The following is a 23,722-nucleotide window of genomic DNA, read 5'->3' on the forward strand; positions in this document are numbered from 1 at the left end:
TTACACCTTCTACAGACAATAGTCGCTTCAAGCTAAGTATGAACTTACACAAACAGCTTATATAACAAGCGGAAGTGTGCGCCTGTGGACCAATCCCGCTGAATCATGCAGGCCTGGATGTCTGCCTCAGCCTCTTCCTTGACTAAAGCACATCTATGTTTCTTACAGATGATTTCTGTGAATTTATTTCTTTCCCTTGTGAGTGGGCCATACTTTCCTGTTTCTTTGTATGCCTTGTAATTATATTGCTGAGAATTGGACTCAATTCTTATATTATAATGTGGAACTCTGGAATACTATATGATATTATGTTGAATATTATAATGTGGAACTCTGGAAATAAGACTACCCAAGGCTTTAATGTCAATTGTTGAGGGCTGCGGCCATCCACTTGTTTTAATGAGTTTCCAAATTGTGTTTGCCAAGACTGTATTCTTTGTCAAGTGTGCTTATTGAAGTCTCTGTTATTGTTATCTTAGCAGTTGACTAGTGACCCGAAAGAGATTTCCTTAAATGCTTAGAGACAGAAAAGAAAAAAGAAAAAGAAAAACACCCAGAAAACCACAAGCCCCTGCATCTGCTCTTCACACTCTGGCTCTAAGCTAGGACACTTCTTCAGTGCTAAGCCAAGCTGGTGGCAACCCTACCTTAGCCTTCACTTCCTGCTCGTGTGGAGTCCGAAGATCAGCCACAAGTGTAAGTCTAGGATCTGCTCAAGCCTTTTCTGATCATGCATCTGGGCCTGTGCATGTATACTGTACTCCAGATTCCCCAGTATATGCTGTAGCCCTCCAAAGCTCTTATTCCCCCAAGAATCTTCCTCCTCATCCTCAGGCTTTTGGGTCTATCTCTTGCTTGCCTCATCCTCCATTCCTTCCCCCAGGCAGCAGTGGATAGTGCATATCTTTAAATATTTCCATCAGATCCCGTGCAGGAAACTCTCTAACCTGAGGAGGTCAAATTAAGGGTCAGCCTCTATGTCAGTCTCTTACAGCAGGGGTCTCCAACCCCAGGGCCATGGACCAGTACCAGTCAATGGCCTGTTAGGAACTGGGCTGCACAGCGGCAGGTGAGGGGCCAGCAAGTGAAGCTTCATCTGTATTTACAGCGTTCCCCATTGCTCCCATTACCTCCTGAGCTCCACCTCCTGTCAGATCAGCAGCAGCATTAGATTCTCATAGGAGCACAAACCCTATGGTGAACTGCACGGGCAAGGAATCTAGGTTGTGCATTCCTTATGAGAACCTAATGCCTGATGATCTGTCACTGTCTCCCATCACTCCCAGATGGAACTGTGTAATCGCAAGAAAACAAGCTCAGGGCTTCTACTGATTCTACATCATGGTGAATTGTATGATTATTACCCACCAACCTCCAAAAAACAAAAATGAAACAAAGAAATAAAGACATGCAAGAAAGTGATTTCCATAAATTTCAGGTCAATGATCACCTATAGGAGAAAAGTTGAGGGGGGAATTCAGATTAGTAGAGTACACATAAGGATCATCTGGGTTGCTGGCTATGTTCTGTTTCTTGAACTGGGTAGTGTTAAAAGTACATTTGTATTCTATTACTTGTATTTATATTACATAATAAAAAGATAAAAATAAAGTCTGTCAGTAATTACAGTATTTATATTCTATTACACTCCCTACTGTATCTAGTCATATTCTTATTTGGATCTTCAAACTGATCATACAGTCCTAGGATAGATGTTCATTCAGTCAATCATCAATATTTATTGAGCATCTACTATAAGCCAGAAACTGTTCTATACACTAGGAATACAGAATGGAACAAGATAGACATCTTGCATTCCAGAGTGGGGATACAGGAAGTAATAAACAAAAAGGTAAAAAAAAGATCATTTTGAGGGGGGCTAAGTACTTTGAGAATAAGACAGAGTTAAATGAGAGAGACTGACTGAAGTGAGAGTGACTGGAGTGAGATATTTTAGGTCGTAAAGGTTTTTGCGAAGCTGCCAGTTGGGGTGGTAACTGATCTGTACCAAGTGAAGGAAAGGGCTATGTGAAGTTTTGCAGGAAGAATATTCCACATAAAGGAAGCGGATATTATTGAGGCTTTTAAGTACAAAAGTATTTGACATGTTTGAGGAACCCCAGGAAATAAAAGTGTGGCCAGTGTGGCATAAATGAGGGAAGAGTGGCAGGAGACGGAGTTGGTGCAGAGGGCAAGGCCTCCATCGTGTACCATTTTGATAGACCATGGAAAGCATTTGTATTTTTTTCTTTTCCTTTTCTTTTCATTGTTTGGAGATGGAGTCTTGCTCTGTCGCCCAGGCTGGAGTGCAGTGGTGCAATCTTGGCTCACTGCAACCTCTACCTCCCGGGTTCAAGCGATTCTCCTGTCTCAGCCCCCCAAGTAGTGGGACTACAGGCGCCCGCCACCACACCTGACTAATTTTTGTGTTTGTAGTAGAGACGGGTTTTTACCATTCTGGCCAGGCTGGTCTCGAACTTCTGACCTCAGGTGATCCTCCCGCCTCGGACTCCCAAAGTGCTGGGATTACAGGTGTGAGCCACCGCACCCAGTCTGTATTTTTTTTAAGTGTGTGAGAAGCCACTGAAAATGCTGCTGTTGTGTAGGATGCAGCGGGGAAGAAATGGGGTCATAGTCCACTTGTACTGCTGTAACAAAATACCACAGGACTGTGTAATTTATGAACAATGGAAATTTATTTTTTACAGTCCTGGAGGCTGGGAAGTCTCAAATCAAGGTGCTGGCAAGTTTGATGTCTGGTGAGGGCTGCCTCCTCTGGAAGGTATTGCCGTGTCCTCACGTGGCAGAAGGGATGGAAAGGCAAAGAGGCCAAATTCACTCCTTCAAGCTCTCTTTTAAGGGCATTCATCCTATTCACGAGGACAGAGATCTCATGGCCTACTCCCCTCCTGAGGCCCTCTTCTTAAAGCTGTCACATTTGATGTGTTTTTACATAATGTTTGGAGGGGACACAAATATTCAAATCATAGCACATATGGAGAGGAACTGGAGTGAGACAGCAGTGGTTGTGAGGTGGAGACTGGTTAGGTTGTGAATTTAAGGTGGAGTCAAGAATATGTCTTAATGGACTGGAAGTGAAGTGTGAGGAAACAGGAATCAAGGAGAATTCCTAGGTTTTTGTCTTAACAATCAAGGGGATAGTAGGGACTTTTGCTTTAAGGAAGACTGGGGAGTGAGTAAGAAACTTGGATCAATAGGTTTATTTGGGCCGTATGACAACAGCGTGTCTGTTAGGCATTCTAGGGGAGATGTCAGGTCAGCTGTCGAATATGATTCTTCTTCACAGATTTTTTTTTTACATGTTAAAATTCTTTTTTAAATAACTTTATTTTTGTTGTTGTCTTTATTTTGCCTTTTTTTTTTCCCCCCTACTTCTAACGCACCAAGCACATTCTTTTTTTCTTTATTTTGTAGAATCAGCCAGGCTGGTCTCAAACTTTTGACCTCAAACAATCCTCCTGCTTAAGTCACTGAAAGTACTGGGATTACAGGTGTCAGCCATCACACTGGGTCCTTCTTCATAGAGTTAATGGGCTGGATGTGAGGACATCTAGAGTTCCCTTCAACCGTATTCAAAACATTCAACAAATTGCCAGTTGATTTAATGAATTACACAACATGCATAGAATGCTATTCCATGAAGTGGCATGCAAAGATAATCACTTTTAATCTAAAAAAGTAGATTATAAAACAGTTACCTACGGTTTGCCTCCATTTTTAAGAATATAGTATATTATAACATATTTCATTGGAAGCTTGAAGCAAATAGACCGGAATCTGAGCAGTGGCTACTTCAGGTGCTGGGATGAGTGTGGTTTTATCCTTTTAAATTCTTGTTATTGGTAATTTAAAATGTTTTCAATAATCGTGCATTACCTGTATAACGTTTTTTTAAAAGAAAATCCATGGTGTCTTTCAGCTGGGCAGTCTGCGACTGGGTAATCTGTCAGGTGAGGGTCATCAAGGTGATCAGGCTGAGAGCAGGGACCAGACGCAAAGTGGGAGAAGCCAAGAAGCCCCGTCCCGGGGCCGGGGGCGAGCGGTGGGCGGTGCGAAGGGCACCGCCCCTGCGGGTCACGTGCTCGCCGGCCACCAATGGCCGCCTCCGAGCCCACCTTGGGGACGGGGCGGGGCGCCTGGCTGGCGTCACCAGGACAACGGGCGTCGCCGGCGCCGTGTGACTTCGGGCTGTGGGCTTGCTCGCGGCTCTTCGGCCATGGTGAGTCTGGGACCCGCGTCTGCCCAGCCGCTTCGCCCTACCCCTGCCGGGTCGGGTCCCCACGCCGCCGCCCGCTAGGGTCGGGCGGGCGGCGCGGGGGTAGCGGAGAGGCCGGGCCGCGGCCTGCGAGGCTGCTGGGCTGGGCTGGGCTGGGCTGGGCTGGGCTGGGCTGGGCTGGGCTGGGCGGGCCCGGGGAGGGGTACCCTGGGGGGTCCGGAGCGCCCACCTGCCCGGGGGCGACCGCGAGGCCGCGTTCCCCGCCGCTGGCGTCTGGGTGACAGCCTGGACCCCCACCCAGTGGGCCGCTGGACGACGTGACGCTGTTTGGCCCGAGAGAGCCTGGGAAGCCACCCAAGGAGGGTGTGGTTAAAAAAAAATCATATACACGAATATCGTATGTATTTATATTGACACTGAAGCAGTCTGTGTGCCTCCAATTCTGGTTTTGTGCAATTATATATAACTAATATAAGACATTGTCTTCCTTTCAAAATCATTCTGATAGGTTCTTTAGCACGTGGAAATCAAAATTTTTTATTTTAGAGAACCCCCCTCCCCTTTTAAAAAATAGGGGACATGGAGCTGGAGGGTTTTTTTTTCCGAGTGCCGCACCCTCACTAAGGGATTTAATTAATTCACAATTAGTACATTGTAAACGTCTTAAATCATTACCTTTGTTCAGTTACCCCGAGACGGCGTGGGCATGACACCTGGCCCCCTTTAAGCTTGTTTAAAAACATGACGCGGTTTCACTCGCTGGAGGTGCTGGCTTGAATAGACAAGTTCAGAGAATTGACTACCGAAGGTGTAGTCAATTCCATAGGCCTTCATGGGGTGAAAAGAAGAGAGGAGCTAGACTCCTTGCTTGGGGACACACCCTTGGTATAGAATACTTGAGGAGGTATGGGGGTAGACGTATGTAATAGGGAAATACCTCTTTCTTAGAAACAGGTTCTTTGTTTTAACTAGGAGTAATTAAGTGGAGATTTTCTCCTTATCTGCAGGAGTTAGTGGAAGTGCTGATGAGCTGAGAATGCAGGGTGCTCCCCGAGTGCCAGCTGGCCTCATGGAGAAAAAAACTATCATTTGGAATCCTGGCTGGCTCAGTTTTTTTCTTAATAATCAAGGAGAGGGGTGGTGGTAGGAGAAGGTGGATGGTGTCTCACGTTGACTTTGGAAAAGCGGCCCCCAAGTGTGTGGCATTATTGCTGGCAGGAGAAGAACATCACCCACAAATCACAGTGCTATGTAATGTCTTCTTTATTTTGTGTACGTTTCTTTTTTAAATTCTGAATTGCTTTTTAAGTGACAAATTAATGGAGCGGGCAAGAGTTTCAGAAAGTGATTTTTACAAAGATAGAAGTGTTTCAAATGTTGCAGTCATGTACTGTTATATGTTATATGTGAGAAAAGTCCTAACAATTGTAGCAAGAATAAAGAATATCCAGGAATTAAATTTTCACAGTTCTCTGAAGTCTCATATTTCTCCTGTCATCTATTTTTCTTTATTTTTACTTATTCCGCTTCTTTCATTCTGACCTACAGCCCACCCTCACTCACTATTGTGAATTTGAGAGTTTTACTTTAAAGATATTTACTGTACTTTTGTATTACTGGTTGCTCTGCTGAACTTGTAATGCTTTGCTTTTTGTATATCTTTAAGCATTAAGAATATAACTCATAGGAGCTTAATTGAGTGGTAAGGTGCCCAGGCTTCCATGGAAGTGGGGAATGGTTGGTATAGGAGGGAGAGGGATGAAGAGGCTGCATATATATGTCATCCCCAAAACTGTATTTTTGTTTGTTTGTTTGTTTGTTTTGAAATGGAGTCTCACCCTGTCACCAGGCTGGAGGGCAGTAGCGTGACCTTGGCTCACTGCAACTTCCACCTCCTGGGTTCCTGCAATTCTCCTGCCTCAACCTCCCAAGTAGCTGGGACTGCAGGCACGCACCGCCATGCCCAGCTAATTTTTGTATTTTTAGTAGAGGTGGGATTTCACTGTGTTGGCCAGGATGGTCTCGATCTCATGACCTCATGATCTGCCTGCTTTGGCCTCCCAAAGTGCTGGGATTACAAGCGTGAGCCACCACTCCCGGCCCCTAAAGTCTAAATTACGTTATACTTCCTTAAATGCTTGAATCTGAACATAAAACTTTAGCCATTGATATAAGTGACTTTGCACATTAATTTTGGAACTATTTCTCAATGAAAATGTTTTCAATTAAGCCATTTATTTCTACTCTATAATAACGACAGCTAACATTTATTGTGTACATGTGTACAGTACATAGTTATTACTATAGAGGCAGTAGAAATTTTTCTAAGGGCCTTAAATGATCCAGCAACCTTGTAATGAAGATAACTTTACCCCATTTTAGAGATGAGGAAATCGAAATACAGAGAAGTGAAGTAACTTGCCTAGGTCACCGCACTGATAAATTGAGCCACATTCAAAACCTGGCAGTTTCTTTGAGAACCTGTTTATAGATTGTACTGTAATGTATAGTGTATCTTTATATGTTTCCTCATATATATGTTAGGAAATTAGTTCTCTTTCTTATTTGCACTTTAAGGTTTCTGAGCACTTATGAATGATTGTGTTTTGTTGTTCCAGCACTGGGTTAGATACTACAGAACAGGGTAGACATGCCTAGCCTTCTCTCCCCTCTCTCTCTCCTTCCCTTCTTTCACAAAGTTGAAATGGGAAGGAATTAATAAAGACATGAATTAGATCGGCATTCTTACTCACAGCTATTTTAGCATTGAGTTTCTCCTGTCACTTCAGTTCAGTTAAGAAATTGGCATCCGCTTTTTGTGTGAATCACAAAGACAAGTGTTTTACATAAAGCCTTTTGGAAATGAGGGATATAACAGTGTTTTTTTAAAAAATGTATTCTCTGAGAGTTTCCTAATTTTTAGATTTTAGTTTTGTATTCTACTGTTGTCACAAAAAGACTTCAAGGCTGGGATCAGTGCCTCATGCCTGTAATTCTAGCATTTTGGGAGGCTGAGGCGGGAAGATCACTTGAGTCCCAGAGTTCAAGACCAGCCTGGGCAACATGGTGAGACTCCCATCTCTACAAAAAATTTGAAAAATTAGCTAGGGATGGTGGTGCATGCCTATGGTCCTGGCTATTTGGGAGGCTGAGGTGGAAGGATCCCTTGAGTCCAGGAGGTCAAGGCTGTACTGAGTTGTGTTAACACCACTGCACTCCAGCCTGGGCAACAGAGCGAGGCCCTCTATCCAAAATAAAGGGGAAAAAAAGGCATCTAATAATTGTTTAAATTTTAATTCATGTGGAACAAAATCTGTTGGAATATATATATTACTTGTCAAGTTTTTGTTATTGTTTAACACTTTAGCTTGTAAAGCAGATTTATTTTTTGGAAATAAATAACATTTTGTCATATAATTTTTCATTTTAATTCATTCATTTGGACTTTCCTATTTTGACACTTCTCTTTCTGTATTTGTGGTCAAGACTTGTCAGAGGTATTGGGAAGCAGAAGATGGAGGGAAATAGTTTTTCCACATTAAAGTGATTTAACTCAAGGTTTACGGACAGTTTTGGTCTTTCTGTCATTATATGATATTGTTAGGAGAATTTATATGATGAAATCTATGTTAATAGATCAAGAAAAGTAGAGGTTTCTCTATATATTAATTGTCCTACTCGTGACCATATTGATCTCCCTTTTGTCTGCACTGTTGTGGGGTAGGAAATAATCTTTAGTAATTGTTAACAATAGCTTTCTTTTATAGAGCCCATTCTCTGTATCCAGTTCTGGGCTGACCACGTTTTTCTTAATTCTTCCAACATCCCTAAGAGATTGATGTTTGTTTATTTATCTATTTATTTATCTACTGATTTTGGAGACGGGGTCTTGTTCTGTCACCCAGGCTGGAGTGCAGTGGCTCAGCTCACTGTAGATTCAAACTCTTGGGCTCAAGCAATCCTCCCATCTCATCATCCCAAAGTGCTGGGAGTACAGGTGTGAGCCACTGCACCCAGCCTGAGTTTGACATTATTATTCCCATTTAATAGGCCTAAACTGAGTAGGCCGTTTGCCCAAGGTCACATAGTGAGTGAGTGGCAGAGCCAGGATTTGAACTCAACCAGGCCATTTCCAAAGCCTGGGCTCTTAACCATTACATTATGGCTTCTTGCCAAACTAAAGATTGTGCCCAGTGCCTGGCACAAATGTACTAATTACACCAAGATTAAGAGTCTTAATGTCTTAGCTGAGTCAGCAGGCTCTTTTAAATTTTATGACAAACTGTTGTTATGTTGTCTAATGACATCCTGAAGGATTTACTGGTTTGTTTGTTTTTTTTCCAGTTCAGACAGCCAAAGCTCAGATATGGACAGCTGTGGGTTGGCTACACTTTTACTGCTGTTTTTCCTCCCTCACTTTGAATCTCACTGCTACCCTGTGTAGTGTCTACATCAGCCACTGCCTCTTCCAGCACTAGGGTAGCCATGGGAGAGACAGGGATGGACAGGAAAGTCTAAGGAAAGAGAACAGGGCGTTTACTGGGAAGTTTTTAATGGAGTCAGAATCAAGGTTCAAACTCAGATTTCCCAGTTCTCAGTGTTGCCTCTACAATTGTGTCTTTCCATTGGTATTTTTGTTCTTTGGGGTTTTGTCCAATAAATATTTACTGTGTGCTACTGTGTGCTAGTGTCTGTTCTAGTCAGTGAATATCCAGCAGCGCATGAACCGAGAATGGCCCCCTTCTCATGAAACTTATATTCTAGTGTCAGGGAGACAGATAATACACAGTAAGGTGGTAACAAGTACTTTGGAGAAAAACAAAGCTGGGTAGGAGAGAAAGAATTCTAGGGCAGGGTTGGAGAATGAATGAGGGGAGGGAGGTGTTCCTTTTAATGCAGAAGAGAAGGGAAGGCCTCTCTACTAAGGTGACATTTGAGCGGAGGGTATGCCATGAGAATGCCTGAAGAAAGACTGTATCGGGAGAGGGCACTAGTCAAAGGTGCTGAGGCAAGAACATGCCTGATGTGTTGGATGAACAGCAAGAAAACCAGCGGGGCTGGAGTATAGTAACATAGGGGAGCGTGGTAGGAAGGAAGATGAAAGTAGTGAAGGAAGTCAAATCACGAAGGAATTGTAACCTGTGTAAAGGATTTTGACTTTTCCTTTGATGGAAGGGGAAGGGATTGGTGGGGTTTAAGTAGAGGAATGGCATATGCGACTAACCATTCTGGAGTAAAATGAGGGGAGAAGGGACAAAGCAGGGTGACTGTGGCATCGTTGGAGTAATCCATAGGATTAGCTAATGGAGTGGTTATGGAATATAAATGATTTTGAGGATTTCAGCCTGAGCAAGAGGAAGAACTACTATTTGCTGAGATGAAGACCATGGAAGGAGCAAGCTTGGGGTAGGGATGAATAAAGCAGGAACTGGATTTTATTGACTCTTGGAGTGTTAGAGTTGGAAGAGACTTTGAGTTTATCTAGTACAATTGTTCCCTTTTACAAGCTAGAAATACTAAATACTAGGAGGTTAAATGACTTTCCCAGAGTCAAACAGGCCTATCCTACCTGTTGTGCAGCGTAAAGAACCCTGGAGTTGTAGTCATTAGATGTAAATTCAAATTGTGGTTTTTCTGTTTCTTAGCTCTGAACCTTGGTCAAGTCATTTATTTTCTCCAAGTCTGTTTTTCTTCTATCAAAAAGGATAATAAAGATTTCCATTTCCTGTTAGGATGTTGAAAGTTTTAACTGTTGACATTATTGATCCCACCCTGGTAATGAGAAAAGTCAGAGAAGGTACAAAATCGTAATTTAAAAAAATGTATCAGAGAGTTGATGTAAAGAAATCGAAACAAACAAAAATCTGGAAAGTAATGAATGCTTTTCAGAAGGAAAAAAAAAGGAGGGAGAGATACATAGATATTTTCATCTATCGTGGAACAGCAAGAGGAAGAATTAGGCAGTTAAAGAGAAGTCAGCTGTTATTGACTGCATGTAGGGTGGAGTGACAACTTGGAATCCTGAGGAGCTCCAGCTACAGTGCAGGACTACACCTCCCTGCCAACTTTTCCCATGGCCCTTCAGTTAGTACACTGGAGTAGGAGTTCGGATGCTGGGGCAAGGGAAAGAGAGCTAAGAAGGATCCTGCTGAGGTGGGTGGATTCAGCTGAAGGCTGGGGGCAGGGCAGGAGAGTCAATAGAAATCTCTGTAGTGTACCAGGGGCTTTATGAAGTCTAAGGCTGGGGCTGCAGCAGCCTGGGGGCATGGCAAGACAGCTAAGAAATCTCTTTATGACTGTCTAGGCTTTTACTGAGGACAAGTCAGCTTTTGAGAAGGTATAGTCAGGGTAACAGAGCAAAGAGAGATCTCAAGGCACAGAAAGCAGAAGGTGCTACTGGAGAGCAAGGACAACTCCTTAGCTGACAGCTGGAATGTGAGGGGAGGGCAGAGAGGTGGAAAGATATCCCACAGTTCCAAAAGCTAGCATAGGTTATAAAGCTCAAAGAGCTCTGTGAAGCTTCAACAGTGCTCAGATTTTAGCTTCTCCTGAAGGTAAAGTTCTGATTTCACCCTGAAATGATTATAAACCAGTCATGAACTAACACTGCATTACAATCTCAAACCCAGCTCAACCATAGGTTAAAAGGGTCGAACCTCCACTCCAGTCTCCTAGCAACTTAATTGAAGAAGGAACTTCCCTTGCTGGAGATAAATTAATGTTCTTTTATACATAGTATCTGGCATGAAATAAATTATGAGATATACAAAGAAACAAGAAATTGTGATCCATGGTCAGGGGAAGAAAGAGGCAACAGAAATAGTCTCAGTGATGGCCCAGCTGTTGACCAATGTGGATAAACAGAAAATTTCAGCAGAAAGATGTAAACTATGAAAAGAACCAAATGGAAATGCTAGAAATGAAAAATATATTAAAAATGAGGAATTAATTTGATAGGCTTAATAGCAGACTGGACACAGCAGAAGAAAGACCCAGTAAACTTAGGGACAGATCAGTAAAAATCAGCATTTGAGATCTGTGGGACAATACAAAATTGTCTAGCATACATGTAACTAGAGTTCAAGGAGGGGAGGAAGAGCAGGGACAGAATTCTGAATTGAGGTACATCAGAGTCAACTTTCTGAAAATCAAAGATTTTTATAGAGGAAATCTTAAAAGGAGATAGAAAAGAAAAAAATACATAAAGATGAGCAGTAATATGAATAATTGATACTGCATCAGAAACAATGCAGGTCAGAGGACAATGAAATAATTTTTTTTTTTTTTTTTTTTTGAGGCAGATCTCACTCAGTCACTCAGGCTGGAGTGCAGTGGTGTGAACATAGCTCACTATAACCTTAATGTTCTGGGCTCAAAGAATTCTCCCACCTTAGCTTCCTGAATAGGTGGGACTACAGACACATGCCACTATACCCAACTAATTTTTTAAATTTTCTGTAGAGACAATGTCTTGCTGTGTTGCCCATGCTAGTCTCAAACTCCTGAGCTAAGTGATCCTCCTGCCTCATCTCCCAAAGTATTGGGATTACAGGTGTGAGCTGCTGTGCCTGGCCTCAAATAACTTTTTTAAAGTGCTGCTTTTTTTTTTTTTTTTTTTTTTTTAAAGCAAATCTGCTAACCTGGAATTCGACATTCAAAATACAGATATTTTTGTCAGAAGCAAAAACAATTTGTCTACACCAGACCTATATTACAAGCAATGTTAAAAGAAGTTCTTTAAGTTGAAGTGAAGTCATAATAAAGGAAGTTCAGATTTGAAAGAATGAATTATACCAGGAAGGATACATAGATGGATAAATGTAAGGGACCTTTTAAAATATGTTTCTTTAATACATACATTTATTTAAAAATATGGACTATTTAAAGAAGAAATAATAACATTTGTTATATAGTAGAGGTAGAAGTAAGCTATACAACAGTAAGTATACAACAATCAGGGGAAGTCAAACGAAGTTAGACTTTGATAAGTTAAAGATCCCCTCTGTAATCACTAAAGCAACTATTGAAAGGATATTTGAATATCCTTTGAAATATCCCTTCAGTAGAGGATAGCTATAAGATCACTGAAGGAAATAGAATAAATGTCACATTACTAAAAAGTCAGGAAAGCAGAATAGAAGAACAAAGAAGAGATGAGGCAAATGGAAAATATAAAGATGGCAGACTTAAAATCAATCATATCAATAATTACATTAAATATAAAGACCATCTCCAATTAAAAGGCGGCAATTGTCAGGCTGGATAAAATAGCGTGGTCCAACTATGTGCTATCTTTATGAATCACTGTAAATAAGAAACAGACTGAAAAAGGGTGAAAAAGATGTACCATGCAAAAAGCATAAGAAAGTTGATGTTGCTGTATTAACAAAGTAGACTTTTAAACAACGATCATTTCTAGAGAAAAATAAGGATTATTTATAATCATTTATGAATTAATTCATTAAAAATACATACCAGGCTGACCACAGTGGCTCATGCTTGTAATCCCAGCACTTTGGGAGACCAAGGCAGGTGGATCACTTGAGCTCAGGAGTTCGATACCAGCCTGGCAAACATGGTAAAACCCATCTCTATTAAAAATACAAAAATTAGCCAGGCACGGTGGTGCACACCTGTAATCCCAGCTTCTTGGGAGGCTGAGGTGGGAGGATCATTGAGCCTGGGAGGCAGAGGTTGCAGCAAGCCAAAATCATGCCCCTGCATTCCAGCCTGGGTGACAGAGTGAGCCTCCATCTAAAACAGAACAGAACAAAACAAACAAACCTTCGACATCTATCTACCTCACAACAAAGCTTCAAAATACATGAAACAAAAATTGACAAAACCAAAGAAAGAGGCAAAACCACAGTCATAGTTGAATATAACAGCTCTATCACTAATTGACAGAACTTGAGGGAAAAAAATTAGTAAGGATATAAAAGATTTGAACACCACTATCAACCAACTTGATCCTTGGCATTTATAAAGCAGTACACATCACTGCATAATTTAAAACATAGCAAAATGGCAGACATAAGTCCTTCCTTATCAGTAATTACTATAAGTATAAAAGGATTAAATTTACTAGTTAAAACTTAGACACTGGCAGAATGGATAAAAACAAGCAAAAGAACTCCCATATGATCCAATTTTATGTTACGTACAAGAGACCCTTGTTAGTTCAAAAGACAGTTAAAAGTGAGCTGGGTAGGCTATACTAATATCAGACAAAATAAACTAAGTTATAATAATTGTTACATGAGACAAAGGTGATTATATGTCGATAAAAGGTTAATTCCTACTGGAACCATAACAGTTATAAGCACATATGCACCAAACAGCAGAGCCACAAATATATGCAGCAAACTGACAGAAATGAAGGGATAATTTTTTCTTTTCTATTTTTAGAGATGTAGGTCTATCTGTGTTGACCATCCTGGTCTTGAACTCCTGGCCTCATGCAGTCCTCCCACCTTGGCCTTCCAAAGTGCTGGGATTACAGGTGTGCGCTACTGCACTCAGCTGAGAAGTGGTTTTGTAATAGTAATTGGAGATTTCACAGCTGTCATCATAGCTACCATTTGTTGGTAGCACTTCACATTTATGAACTCATTTCATTCACAACACCCCTATTTTGCTGAAGAGGAAACTATGGCATAGAAAAGTTAAATGACATACCCAAGGCTTACAAAGGTGTAAGTGGCAAGACTCTTTTGGGAAATTAGAATTGATCCCTAGGGGTTTCCTAGTCACATCTACTGAAAAAGGGATTCCTTTCCCTGACAATCCTGGATCTGTGGACTCTGCAGTAGCACTGAAGAAGAGGCATCACTGCTTCAACAGCAAGACATTCTAGTATGGGCTATTCTAATTGCTAGAAAATTGTTTTTTTTTCCTATGTTGAAGTGAAATCTCACAACTTTGATTCACTGGTCTTTTTAATAGCAGAAAATAAGCCCATTGTTCTGACTGTTGAGATATGTAAAGGTTTTCATGTTATTCACCACCTATCCCAACATCAGTTGGAGACTTCAGTATCATACTTTCAATAATAGAACATTTAGACAAGTAGAATAAGGAAACAGAAGTCTTGAGCAACACTCGAAATCAATGAAACCTGACAATTATGTAGATCACTTAACCCAACTACAGTAGAATCAACGTTCTTCAGGATAGGCATGTGTAAGACCACAAAACAAGTTCCAATAAATGTCAAAAGATTGAAATAATACAAAATATCTTCATATCTTCTTTGATAACAATGGAATGAAGCTAGAAATCAATAAGAGAAGAAAAACTGGAAAATTCACAAATATGTGAAAATAACACTTTTTTTTGAGGTGGAGTCTGCTCTGTCCCCTGGGCTGGAGTGCAGTAGTGGTGATCGTAGCTCACTCTAGGCTCAAACTCCTGGGCTCAAGCCGTCCTCCTGCCTTAGCCTCCTGGATAGGGCTGGGATTATAGGCATATGCTACCATGCCCTGCTAATTTTTAATTTTTCTGGTAGAGTCGGGTCTCACTATGTTGCCCAGGCTAGCCTTGAATTCCTGGCCTTAAGTGATACTCCTGCTTTGGCCTCCCAAAGTGCCTGAGTTATAGGCATGATCCACTTGTACCTGGCCCCAGATAAATACATTATTAATCAATAGGTGAAAGAAATAATGGCCATTTTAAAATACTTTGAGATGAATAGAAATGAAAATATATCAAAACTTATGGGATACTCTGAAAGCAGTACTTAGAGGGAATTTTATAAATGAAAATGCTTACATTAAAAAAGAAGAAAGTCCAGGCTCACACCTATAATCCCAGCAGTTTTGGGGGCCAAGGCAGAAGGGTCACTTGAGCCCAGGAGTTCAAGACCAGCCTAGGCAACATAGGGAGGCCCTGTCTCTACAAAAACTTTTCTAAAAAATTAGCTGGGTGTGGTGGTACATACCTGTAGTCCCAGCTACTTGGGAGGCTGAGGTGGGAGGATTGCTTGAGCCAGGGAAATTGAGGCTGCCTTGAGCTATGATTGTGCCACTGTACTTCGGTCTGGCTGACAGAGTGAGACCCTGTCTCAAAAAAAAAAAGTCAAATCAGTACTTTTGCACTTAAGGAACTAGAAAAATATTAGATAATTTAGCTATTTCATCTGACATAGTGCTTTCTGGAGCTTGGAATACAGTAGGCGCTTACTAAATATATATACAGTACCAAGACTACTCATTGACACTACTTTGAAAATAAATGTAGGGTACTATTTATGTCACTATTTCCACTTCTGCAGTTTGTTTTGGTGGATTGTTTTTTTAATCCAGGTTTTAAAAATTGAGATATTCATCATATACTATAAATTTTGCTCACTTAAAAAGTACAATTCAGCCGGGCGCGGTGGCTCAAGCCTGTAATCCCAGCACTTTGGGAGGCCGAGGCGGGTGGATCACGAGGTCGAGAGATCGAGACCATCCTGGTCAACATGGTGAAACCCCGTCTCTACTAAAAGTGCAAAAAATTAGCTGGGCATGGTGGCACGTGCCTGTAATCCCAGCTACTCAGGAGGCTGAGGCAGGAGAATTGCCTGAGCCCAGGAGGCGGAGGTTGCGGTGAGCCGAGATCGCGCCATTGCACTCCAGCCTGGGTAACAAGGGCGAAACTCCGTCTCAAAAAAAAAAAAAAAAAAAAAAGTACAATTCAGTGGGGTTTAGTATATTCACCAAGTTGTATGAACATTACAGCTGTCTAATTCAAGAATTTTTTCATACCTTCAAAAGAAACATCATATACATTAGCAGTCTTGTTTTCTGTGTCCATGGATTTGCCTTTTCTGGACAATTAATGTAAATGGAAACAAACAATATGTAGCCTTTTCGTAATGGTGAAAGAAACTGGAACTCTCATACACTGCTGGTGGGAATGTAAAATGGTACAGCCACTTTGGAGAACAATTTGGCAGTTCTTCAGAGGTTAAAAAGAGTTATCATATGACTGAACAACTCCACTTGTAAGACAATAAAGAGAAATGAAATATAGGTCTCTACAAAACTTGTCCATAAATGTTCATAGCAGCATTATTCCTAATAGCCAAATAGTGGAAATAATTTAAAAATATCCTTTAGCTGAAGGGCTAAAAAAAAAAAAATGTGGCATTCCAAGATGTGAAATACTAGTCAGCAATAAAAAGGAATTAAGTACTGATACATGTTACAGGAATGAGCCTCTGCCTCCCAGGTTCAAGCTGTTCTCCTATCTCACGCTCCTGAGTAGCTGAGACTGCAGGCATGTGCCACCACACCAAGCTAATTTTTGTACTTTTAGTAGAGACAGGGTTTCATCATGTTGTCCAGGCTGGTCTTGAACTCCCAACCTCAAGCTATCCGCCTGCCTCTGCCTCCCTAGGTGATTGGATTATAGGAGTGAGCTGCTACACCCAGCCAGGTCTTTTGCTTTGATGAAGTCCAGTTTATCAATTTTTTTTTGATGCTTGTGCTTTGAGTGTCATAGCTAAGAAACCATTGCATAATCCAAAGCCACCAAGATTTATGCTAATGTTTTCTTCCAAGGGTTATAATTTTAGCTCTTATATTTATTTAAGTCTCTGAGCCATTTTGAATTAATTTTTTATATGAAGTGAGATGGGGGGCCGAATTCATTGTTTTGCTTGTATATATCTAGCTGTTCTGGTACCATTTCTTGAAAAGAGTATTCTTTCTCCATTTAAATTAATGCTCATAAATTTAAGAATTTATTTATGGATTCTCTTTATTTTAGCCAATTTAATAATTTTATTTTTGATTCTCTGTTCTGTTCCATTGATCTGTATGTCTACCCTGTGCCAGTAAACACATTGTTTTAATTACTGAAGCTTTGTAGTAAATTTTGAAATCAGGAAGTTTGAGTCCTTCAACTTTTGTTTCTCTTTTTTAAGATTATTTTATTCTGGGTCCCCTGCATTTTCATATGAATTTTTTGATCAGTCTTTCAATTTCTGTAAAAAAGGCAGCTGGAATTTTGAGAAAGATTGCATTAAATCTATGAATTACTTTAGGAAGTGCTACCAACATACCACTAACAAGTCTTTCAATTCATGAACATGAAAGTCTTTTTATTTAAGCCTTCTTTAATTTTTCTCAACAATGTATTGTATAAGGTTTCAATATGGAAGTCTTATTCTTCTTTTGTTAAGTTTATTCCTAAGTATTTTTTCATTTTGATGCTGTTGTAAATAGGATTGTTTTCTGAAATATATTTTCAGGATGTTCATTGCTACTACGTGGAAATTCAGTTTATTTTTATATAACTATATTGTACATTTATATGTTGTTTCCTGTAGCTTGCTGAACTCCTTGATTAGTTCTAATTGATTTTTGTGCCCTTTTAGAATGTTCTGTATGCAAGATCATGTCATCTACAAATAGAGGTTGTTTTACTTGTTCCTTTCCAATCTGGACGTCTTTTTTATCCTTTGTCTAATTGCTTTGGCTAGAACCTTCAATACAACATAGTATCAAATGGCTATGTATTGCTATTTTTATGAAACAGTGATAGGGTATAAAACGTTTTCTATTATTAATATTAGAATGTGGTGGCGTCATGAAATTAGTAACACCCTATTTGTAGGACAGCGATTGGAGCTGTTCTGATCTAATAGTATAAAAACAAATAACTTTTTTCCACATTGATTGAAAATATTTTAACAATTTCCTTTTTTTTTTTTTCTTTCCAGGTTTTCTCAAACAATGATGAAGGCCTTATTAACAAAAAGTTACCTAAAGAACTTCTCTTAAGGTAAGTGTAGATAAAATTCTGGAAGAAGAGTTTAGATTTGATTTAGTCATCAAGTTCCGAGACTATCTTCTTTCTCACTGTGAGTCCACAGCAGAGAAAAACAGACAGAATTAGCCTAACTGACTTTTTGTTTTTGTTTTATAGAATGCTGTTCAGCTTGTTGTTAAATTTTACTTGGTCTAATCCAGAATGTACTAAGTATGTACATAGCATTGGTCTGGATTCTTTTTGTAATGTGGTAAGTATTGTAATAATCTTCAGTAGGTGCCATTGTTTTGGTTTCAGTAGATAATCATGATGAAGTCAGTAATTTGAGGAAAGATTATTGCAAGGTTGTGAGCTCCTGAAGTCATAAAGTTTTTGATGTTTTCCGGCAGAAGAGTTTAAAAATAAATGCAAAAAATAAGCACAGTAATGATATATTCTTAGTACTTAAAATGCTGTCCACCCCAAGTATTGATATGTTTTTATTCATTTTATGAGAAGTATAAGTGACAATACTATAAAATAGACTTTTTGTCTTTTATTTCTGGCTTCACTGAATATACAGTAAATGTTATTTTGGTGGTGGTTTTAACCAAATAAAGCTATCAAACCAACATTTGTTAGCCTGGAGGCACTTCAGTTTTCTTTTTTTTTTTTTTTTTTTTTTTTGAGACGGAGTTTCGCTCTTGTTACCCAGGCTGGAGTGCAATGGCGCGATCTCGGCTCACAGCAACCTCCGCCTCCTGGGCTCAGGCAATTCTCCTGCCTCAGCCTCCTGAGTAGCTGGGATTACAGGCACGCGCCACCATGCCCAGCTAATTTTTTGTATTTTTAGTAGAGACGGGGTTTCACTATGTTGACCGGGATGGTCTCGATCTCTCGACCTCGTGATCCACCCGCCTCGGCCTCCCAAAGTGCTGGGATTACAGGCTTGAGCCACCGCGCCCGGCCTAGTTTTCTTTAGTATTATGCAATCATCAAAAGAAATCTTATTTTAAGGCCAGGAGTGGTAGTTCATGTCTGTAATCCCAGCACTTTGGGAGGTTGAGGTGGGTCTCGAATTCCTTGAGGCCAGGAATTCAAGACTAGCCTGACCAATATGGTGAAACCCCATCTCTACTAAAAATACAAAACAATTAGCCAGGCATGGTGCACACCTGTAATCGCAGCTACTCGGAGGCTGAGGCACAAGAATTGGGAGGCTGAGGCAGGAGAATCATATGAAGTTAAGAGGCGGAAGTTGCAGTGAACCTTGACTGTGCCACTGCATTCTAGCCAGGGGGACAGAGTGAGACTGTCTTAAAAAAAAAAAAAATTTTTTTTAATTTTTGTTTTGGATGTTGTTATATTTTAATTCTTTACAAGGAATTAATAGTGTATATATGGTAATCCTTGAGAGTCATTTCCCTAACTCTGTTTCTTTTATCACTGATACTCCACCAAACAACAGCAACAGAAACCCAGTTTTTATGATCAAATGACTGTAGGAAACACTGGGTTAACAGAACCTACAGGACTTCACAGGGCCTTAAGAGGCTAATGTGTGTGGTAATTATACACACTGGGTAATTGTGGCATTTCAAACTTACTGACCATGGAATCCTTTTAATATTCTATAGAAAATTTTGGGGGAAATGCTGATGTGCAATAAGAGATTGACCAGATGAGTCCATTCCCTGGCTGTACTAAATCTCATTTTAACATTTGGGGAATGAGTGTGAGTTTTGTTTAAATATTGGGAATAATTATTTTCATCTCTTCCCAAGTTCACCACAGAGCCACTTTGTAGATGCCTCAGATTACTCACCTTTGCTGTCATCAGGTTATTAGACATTTTTCCTTGTAGAAATGGGGTAAGGACTTAGCTTCTTTGTGGTAGTGATCACATTTCAGGGACTTCAGAGGGTGTTTCATTAGTCATCGGGTGTTTTTGACACTATTGTCATGAGCTTCTCAGTGGATAAAAAAATAAAACTGAGGCAGGATTGTATAAAAAATATCAATTATGTTTTATTCCAATACAACAAATTTTTTTTGGGTAAGAGGGAATGTTCTTTGGCATTTTTGACAAGTTTAAAGTAAACTTTCTTGCTGACAAGAAAGAAATGTATGTTTACCATGTAAACCCAAAAGGCTTTGCACAAGCACAGTAAGTTGTTAGAAGCAATACAACTGTGTCAGGATGGGCAAGTTGTCACTATACACTGCACAGATGCCATCCACGCAGACTACAGTGTAGATGTTGTTCCCTATGATTCTGCAGTGCTTCCAGCCTTCGTCTGAACATTTCTCTAGAATGGGCATCAAGCTGTAATCTAAATATGGTATTCTTATCCTAGGGAATCATAAGCAGCTTCAAGCAGGCCCATGTTGATCACTAAACACTAGGGTGTGATTAAACTCCACCCTTCTCATGCATACTGCTGCTGTGACTCAAGGCTACTGACTGAATGGTTTTTTCCTCTGGTAGGGTTGGCTTTTATACTGTACTCAGCCATGAACAGTTTCTGTCTGTTGATACCAAAATAAATAAATAAATAAATAAATAAATAAAAGGGAATTATATCACTTTCTATAATAGTGTGATTTCTAAACTGCATCTTGGAAACTTCAGTTCTTTTAAAGATCCATGATGGACTCAGCTGTTAGAAATTCTGGAGGTCATCTTAACTACTTAGAGCTTTTGAATCATGCCATAAGGCTCATATATAGATCATTTTTCAGAAAGAATTGCCATTTGAGAGCAAATGTTAATGTCTCTTCATAGACTTACATTCCCACTTGTGTTCTTATTTCAGAGTCTATAAGGGGAATTTAAAGTATTGCCCCTACAGGTCTTCTCCAACTCATGAGTCTCAAAATTAACCCTAGCCGACCATGTATTTTAATTTCAGATTTTTTTGCTGGTTTTTAAATCATTTCTGTCATTTTACTTTCAGACTTCCCATTCTCTGTGTTGCTTTCCCTTTTCCTAGCTACCCTTTCTAAGAAAAAATTTGAAAAAGGGTTTGAACCAGGTTACCTAAGCATCCATCTTCATCATTAGTTAATTCCACAACACTGGGTGTAATGAAGCCCCCCAACCCCTGAAGCTTAAATCTTGCTTATTTTCTGCTCTGTTAAATTATGTCTTCATTGTCTATCCTTGGCTTATATTTTTATTTCATATTGTAGACTTCTTTGTGACAGTGCAGTCTCTTGTTCCTAATCTTGTTGAATTCCTGTTCACCTTCAGTCTTACTTCCTCAATACATGTGAATTCTTTGACTTTGTGACAGACTTATGTGCTTTCAGTCTAGATCATTTTCTCTCCTGCAGCTTTTGACTGCTTCTGTTACTGCCATCTTTTATTCTCAACTAGCTTCAGATCATATCAACTGAAACTTCAACTTCCTCTTTGGAACCATTAACAAGCATAATCTGGAATAATATGCTGCTTTTCATCTCTCTGCTATCACTTTAAATACACTTAGAAAAATCTGTTTTCTTTTCATCTAATCATTTTATTGACAGTTTTAAGAAAAGATGTTAATTCACAGATTGCTTCTCTACAACCCATTTTTAGATTGTTACTCAACAAGTTTTTACAATTTTGCTTTTTTAAATCCAGCTTTTGCTCATAAATTAAGGCTAATGAAGTTTTTTTTCTACCCTTTGCTCTCACATAGCCCAACAAACAGCTTTTTAATATTATTCTTCCTGGAGAGGTAGTTACATAATTTTTATAATAATTGAAGTACTTAATTCATTGCAATCATTATCTATTAGTGAGTTGGATTATCCTGGCATATATTTTTCCACATTGTTATTGTCCATATTACTGTTGGAATCAGACTTTCTGGGTTCGTATTTCAAGTCTTCTCATTTATTAGTTGTGTGACCTTGTTTACTTAACTCCCTGGGCCTTAATTTCCCCATCTGTAAAATGGGAATAATAATAGTTCTTACCTTATGGGGTTGTTGTTCTCCTGGCATGTAAATGTTAAATAAATGTTAGCTCTTATTGTTATTAACGTCAAATTTTGGATACCTGAATAATAAATGCTATTTGACAATGAGTGCTTTAATGCAAACAGCTGTTGAATCTAGCTCTCGATATGGAACTTAATACATGCTACTGCTAAAAATATCTCAGCAAAGTACCTGGTTATGAAGTAACTCTGTGAAGGCCCAGTGCTTCATTTCATTGAACTGGACTAATTCAGTCTCAATAGAAATTGCACACTACTGTCATATTAAACTGGCAATTACTATTGCGTAAGCAGATGTGTGGTTTTGTGACAGCTGATTTACAACTGCAGTTACCTTGCATTATAAAAAAAGATAGTCTCTTGGAAGGAACTATTCTTTTTTTGAGAAAGAAAAAAATGTATTCTATGAATTGAATATTGACCTAAAACTCAGATTATAACTTTTCCTAGTAATTTGACTTTAAGTTTTAATTTCTGTTATGGTTGCTTTCAGATGTTAGTGTTGAAGTACAAGCACATGTAAACTCTCTCATAGGAGATAGTGATACCTGCAGTAAACAGGTTCAGACATTCTGAGAAGACGAAGCTGCAGTTAGTCATAAATAATAATGAAAGAAAATTACTAGGCACATTGAAAAAATTAAATTACCATTATTCATGTAATTTTCTTTTCTTTTTAAATTTGTGTGGATACATGATAAAGTTAAGTACTCACAGTGTTTATTGGCTTGATAAAGGAAGATTTCATTGTCCCAAATGAGGGCATTGAGCCTAATAATTCTGGGCAATATGAAATCAAAGACACAATTTCATATAATATGACAGTTTTAGTAGTTGAGTTTGCTAGGAAAAATTATAAAATGACTAGCACATACATTTTCAAATTTTCCTTTTCTCAAATTTGCAAGCCAATCCCATGAATGAAAATCATTGTGGTTTTTGTTGGAATCATTAAGATACAGCCCAGTGCTTATCATAGGGCCTGGACAAGCAGTGCAGTAAAAGGTTCATTCCTGCTGTGGGTGTCATTGAGTGGGGTTCTCACCTGCTGGTTGGTTCCAGCACTCCATGGACTTTTTAAAGGACTGCTGCCTCTATTTCCTGCTGTCTGTGACATCTACTGCCTTATGTACATCCAGGGCATCCTAACAGGTAAGATGCTCTTTGAGGGGTACATGCCACACATTCAAATTTAAGCATCTCTGCAGATTTCTTCCTTTTTGCCAAAGAGGTTTTTTTAGGTTGGTGTGTTTGCTCTTGTGGTTGTTTTCTGACTTGTGTGTGGCAGCGTGGGACTGAATAAATGTGTATGTTGAAATCAGATGCAGAAGCTTAAATGCCCTCTTTTTTATTACCTCCCTATGCTGTTATGTACTATTTTGGGGTTGGAACCGAAGTCCAAATTGGCAGAAGCAACTTTTCTTTAGTCTAGATTGGGGTTATGCTTGCATATGAAAACTCTGAGGATGACTTTGGATTTTATATCTATATATTGATGCCATGAAACACCGATAAAGCTCTTCTGATAAGAAGGATAGAAACTAGGTACATTTTGCCCCAGAGCCTCATCCCTAGCAAATTATGTTACACATCTATTCATTTAAAAACTGTGAATTCCGTACACAGAGAAGATTGGTAAATTTGACTTTATGAATAGTGAATTATGGTAAAATTATACCATACTAAAGATAAATAGTACAGTGGTGGATGAAATAATTAGATAACACATTATAAGCAAAGGCATTATTCTTAAATATGC

The 23,722-nt window shown here is 39.5% G+C and overlaps 1 protein-coding gene across 4 annotated transcripts in view; it reads left to right on the forward strand.

Moving 5' to 3' along the window:
* Window positions 1-4,158: 4,158 nt before the first annotated feature.
* Window positions 4,159-23,722, forward strand: part of FBXL2 (F-box and leucine rich repeat protein 2) — a 112,883-nt gene continuing 93,319 nt past the window's right edge. For 3 of the 4 annotated variants that reach the window (XR_745273.3, XM_010341544.1, XM_074405937.1), the window contains exons 1-3: window positions 4,159-4,240; window positions 17,946-18,007; window positions 18,152-18,245. Coding sequence is in view for 3 of the 4 variants with exons in the window: in XM_010341544.1 (XP_010339846.1) it covers window positions 4,238-4,240; window positions 17,946-18,007; window positions 18,152-18,245 (159 nt within the window). In the remaining variant the exon portion in view is untranslated. The remainder of the gene's footprint in view (window positions 4,241-17,945; window positions 18,008-18,151; window positions 18,246-23,722) is intronic. The other variant, XM_003930917.3, reaches the window with a different exon arrangement.

This window comes from Saimiri boliviensis, chromosome 9, assembly GCF_048565385.1.
Source record: "Saimiri boliviensis isolate mSaiBol1 chromosome 9, mSaiBol1.pri, whole genome shotgun sequence".
Classification (NCBI taxonomy): Eukaryota; Metazoa; Chordata; class Mammalia; order Primates; family Cebidae; genus Saimiri; species Saimiri boliviensis.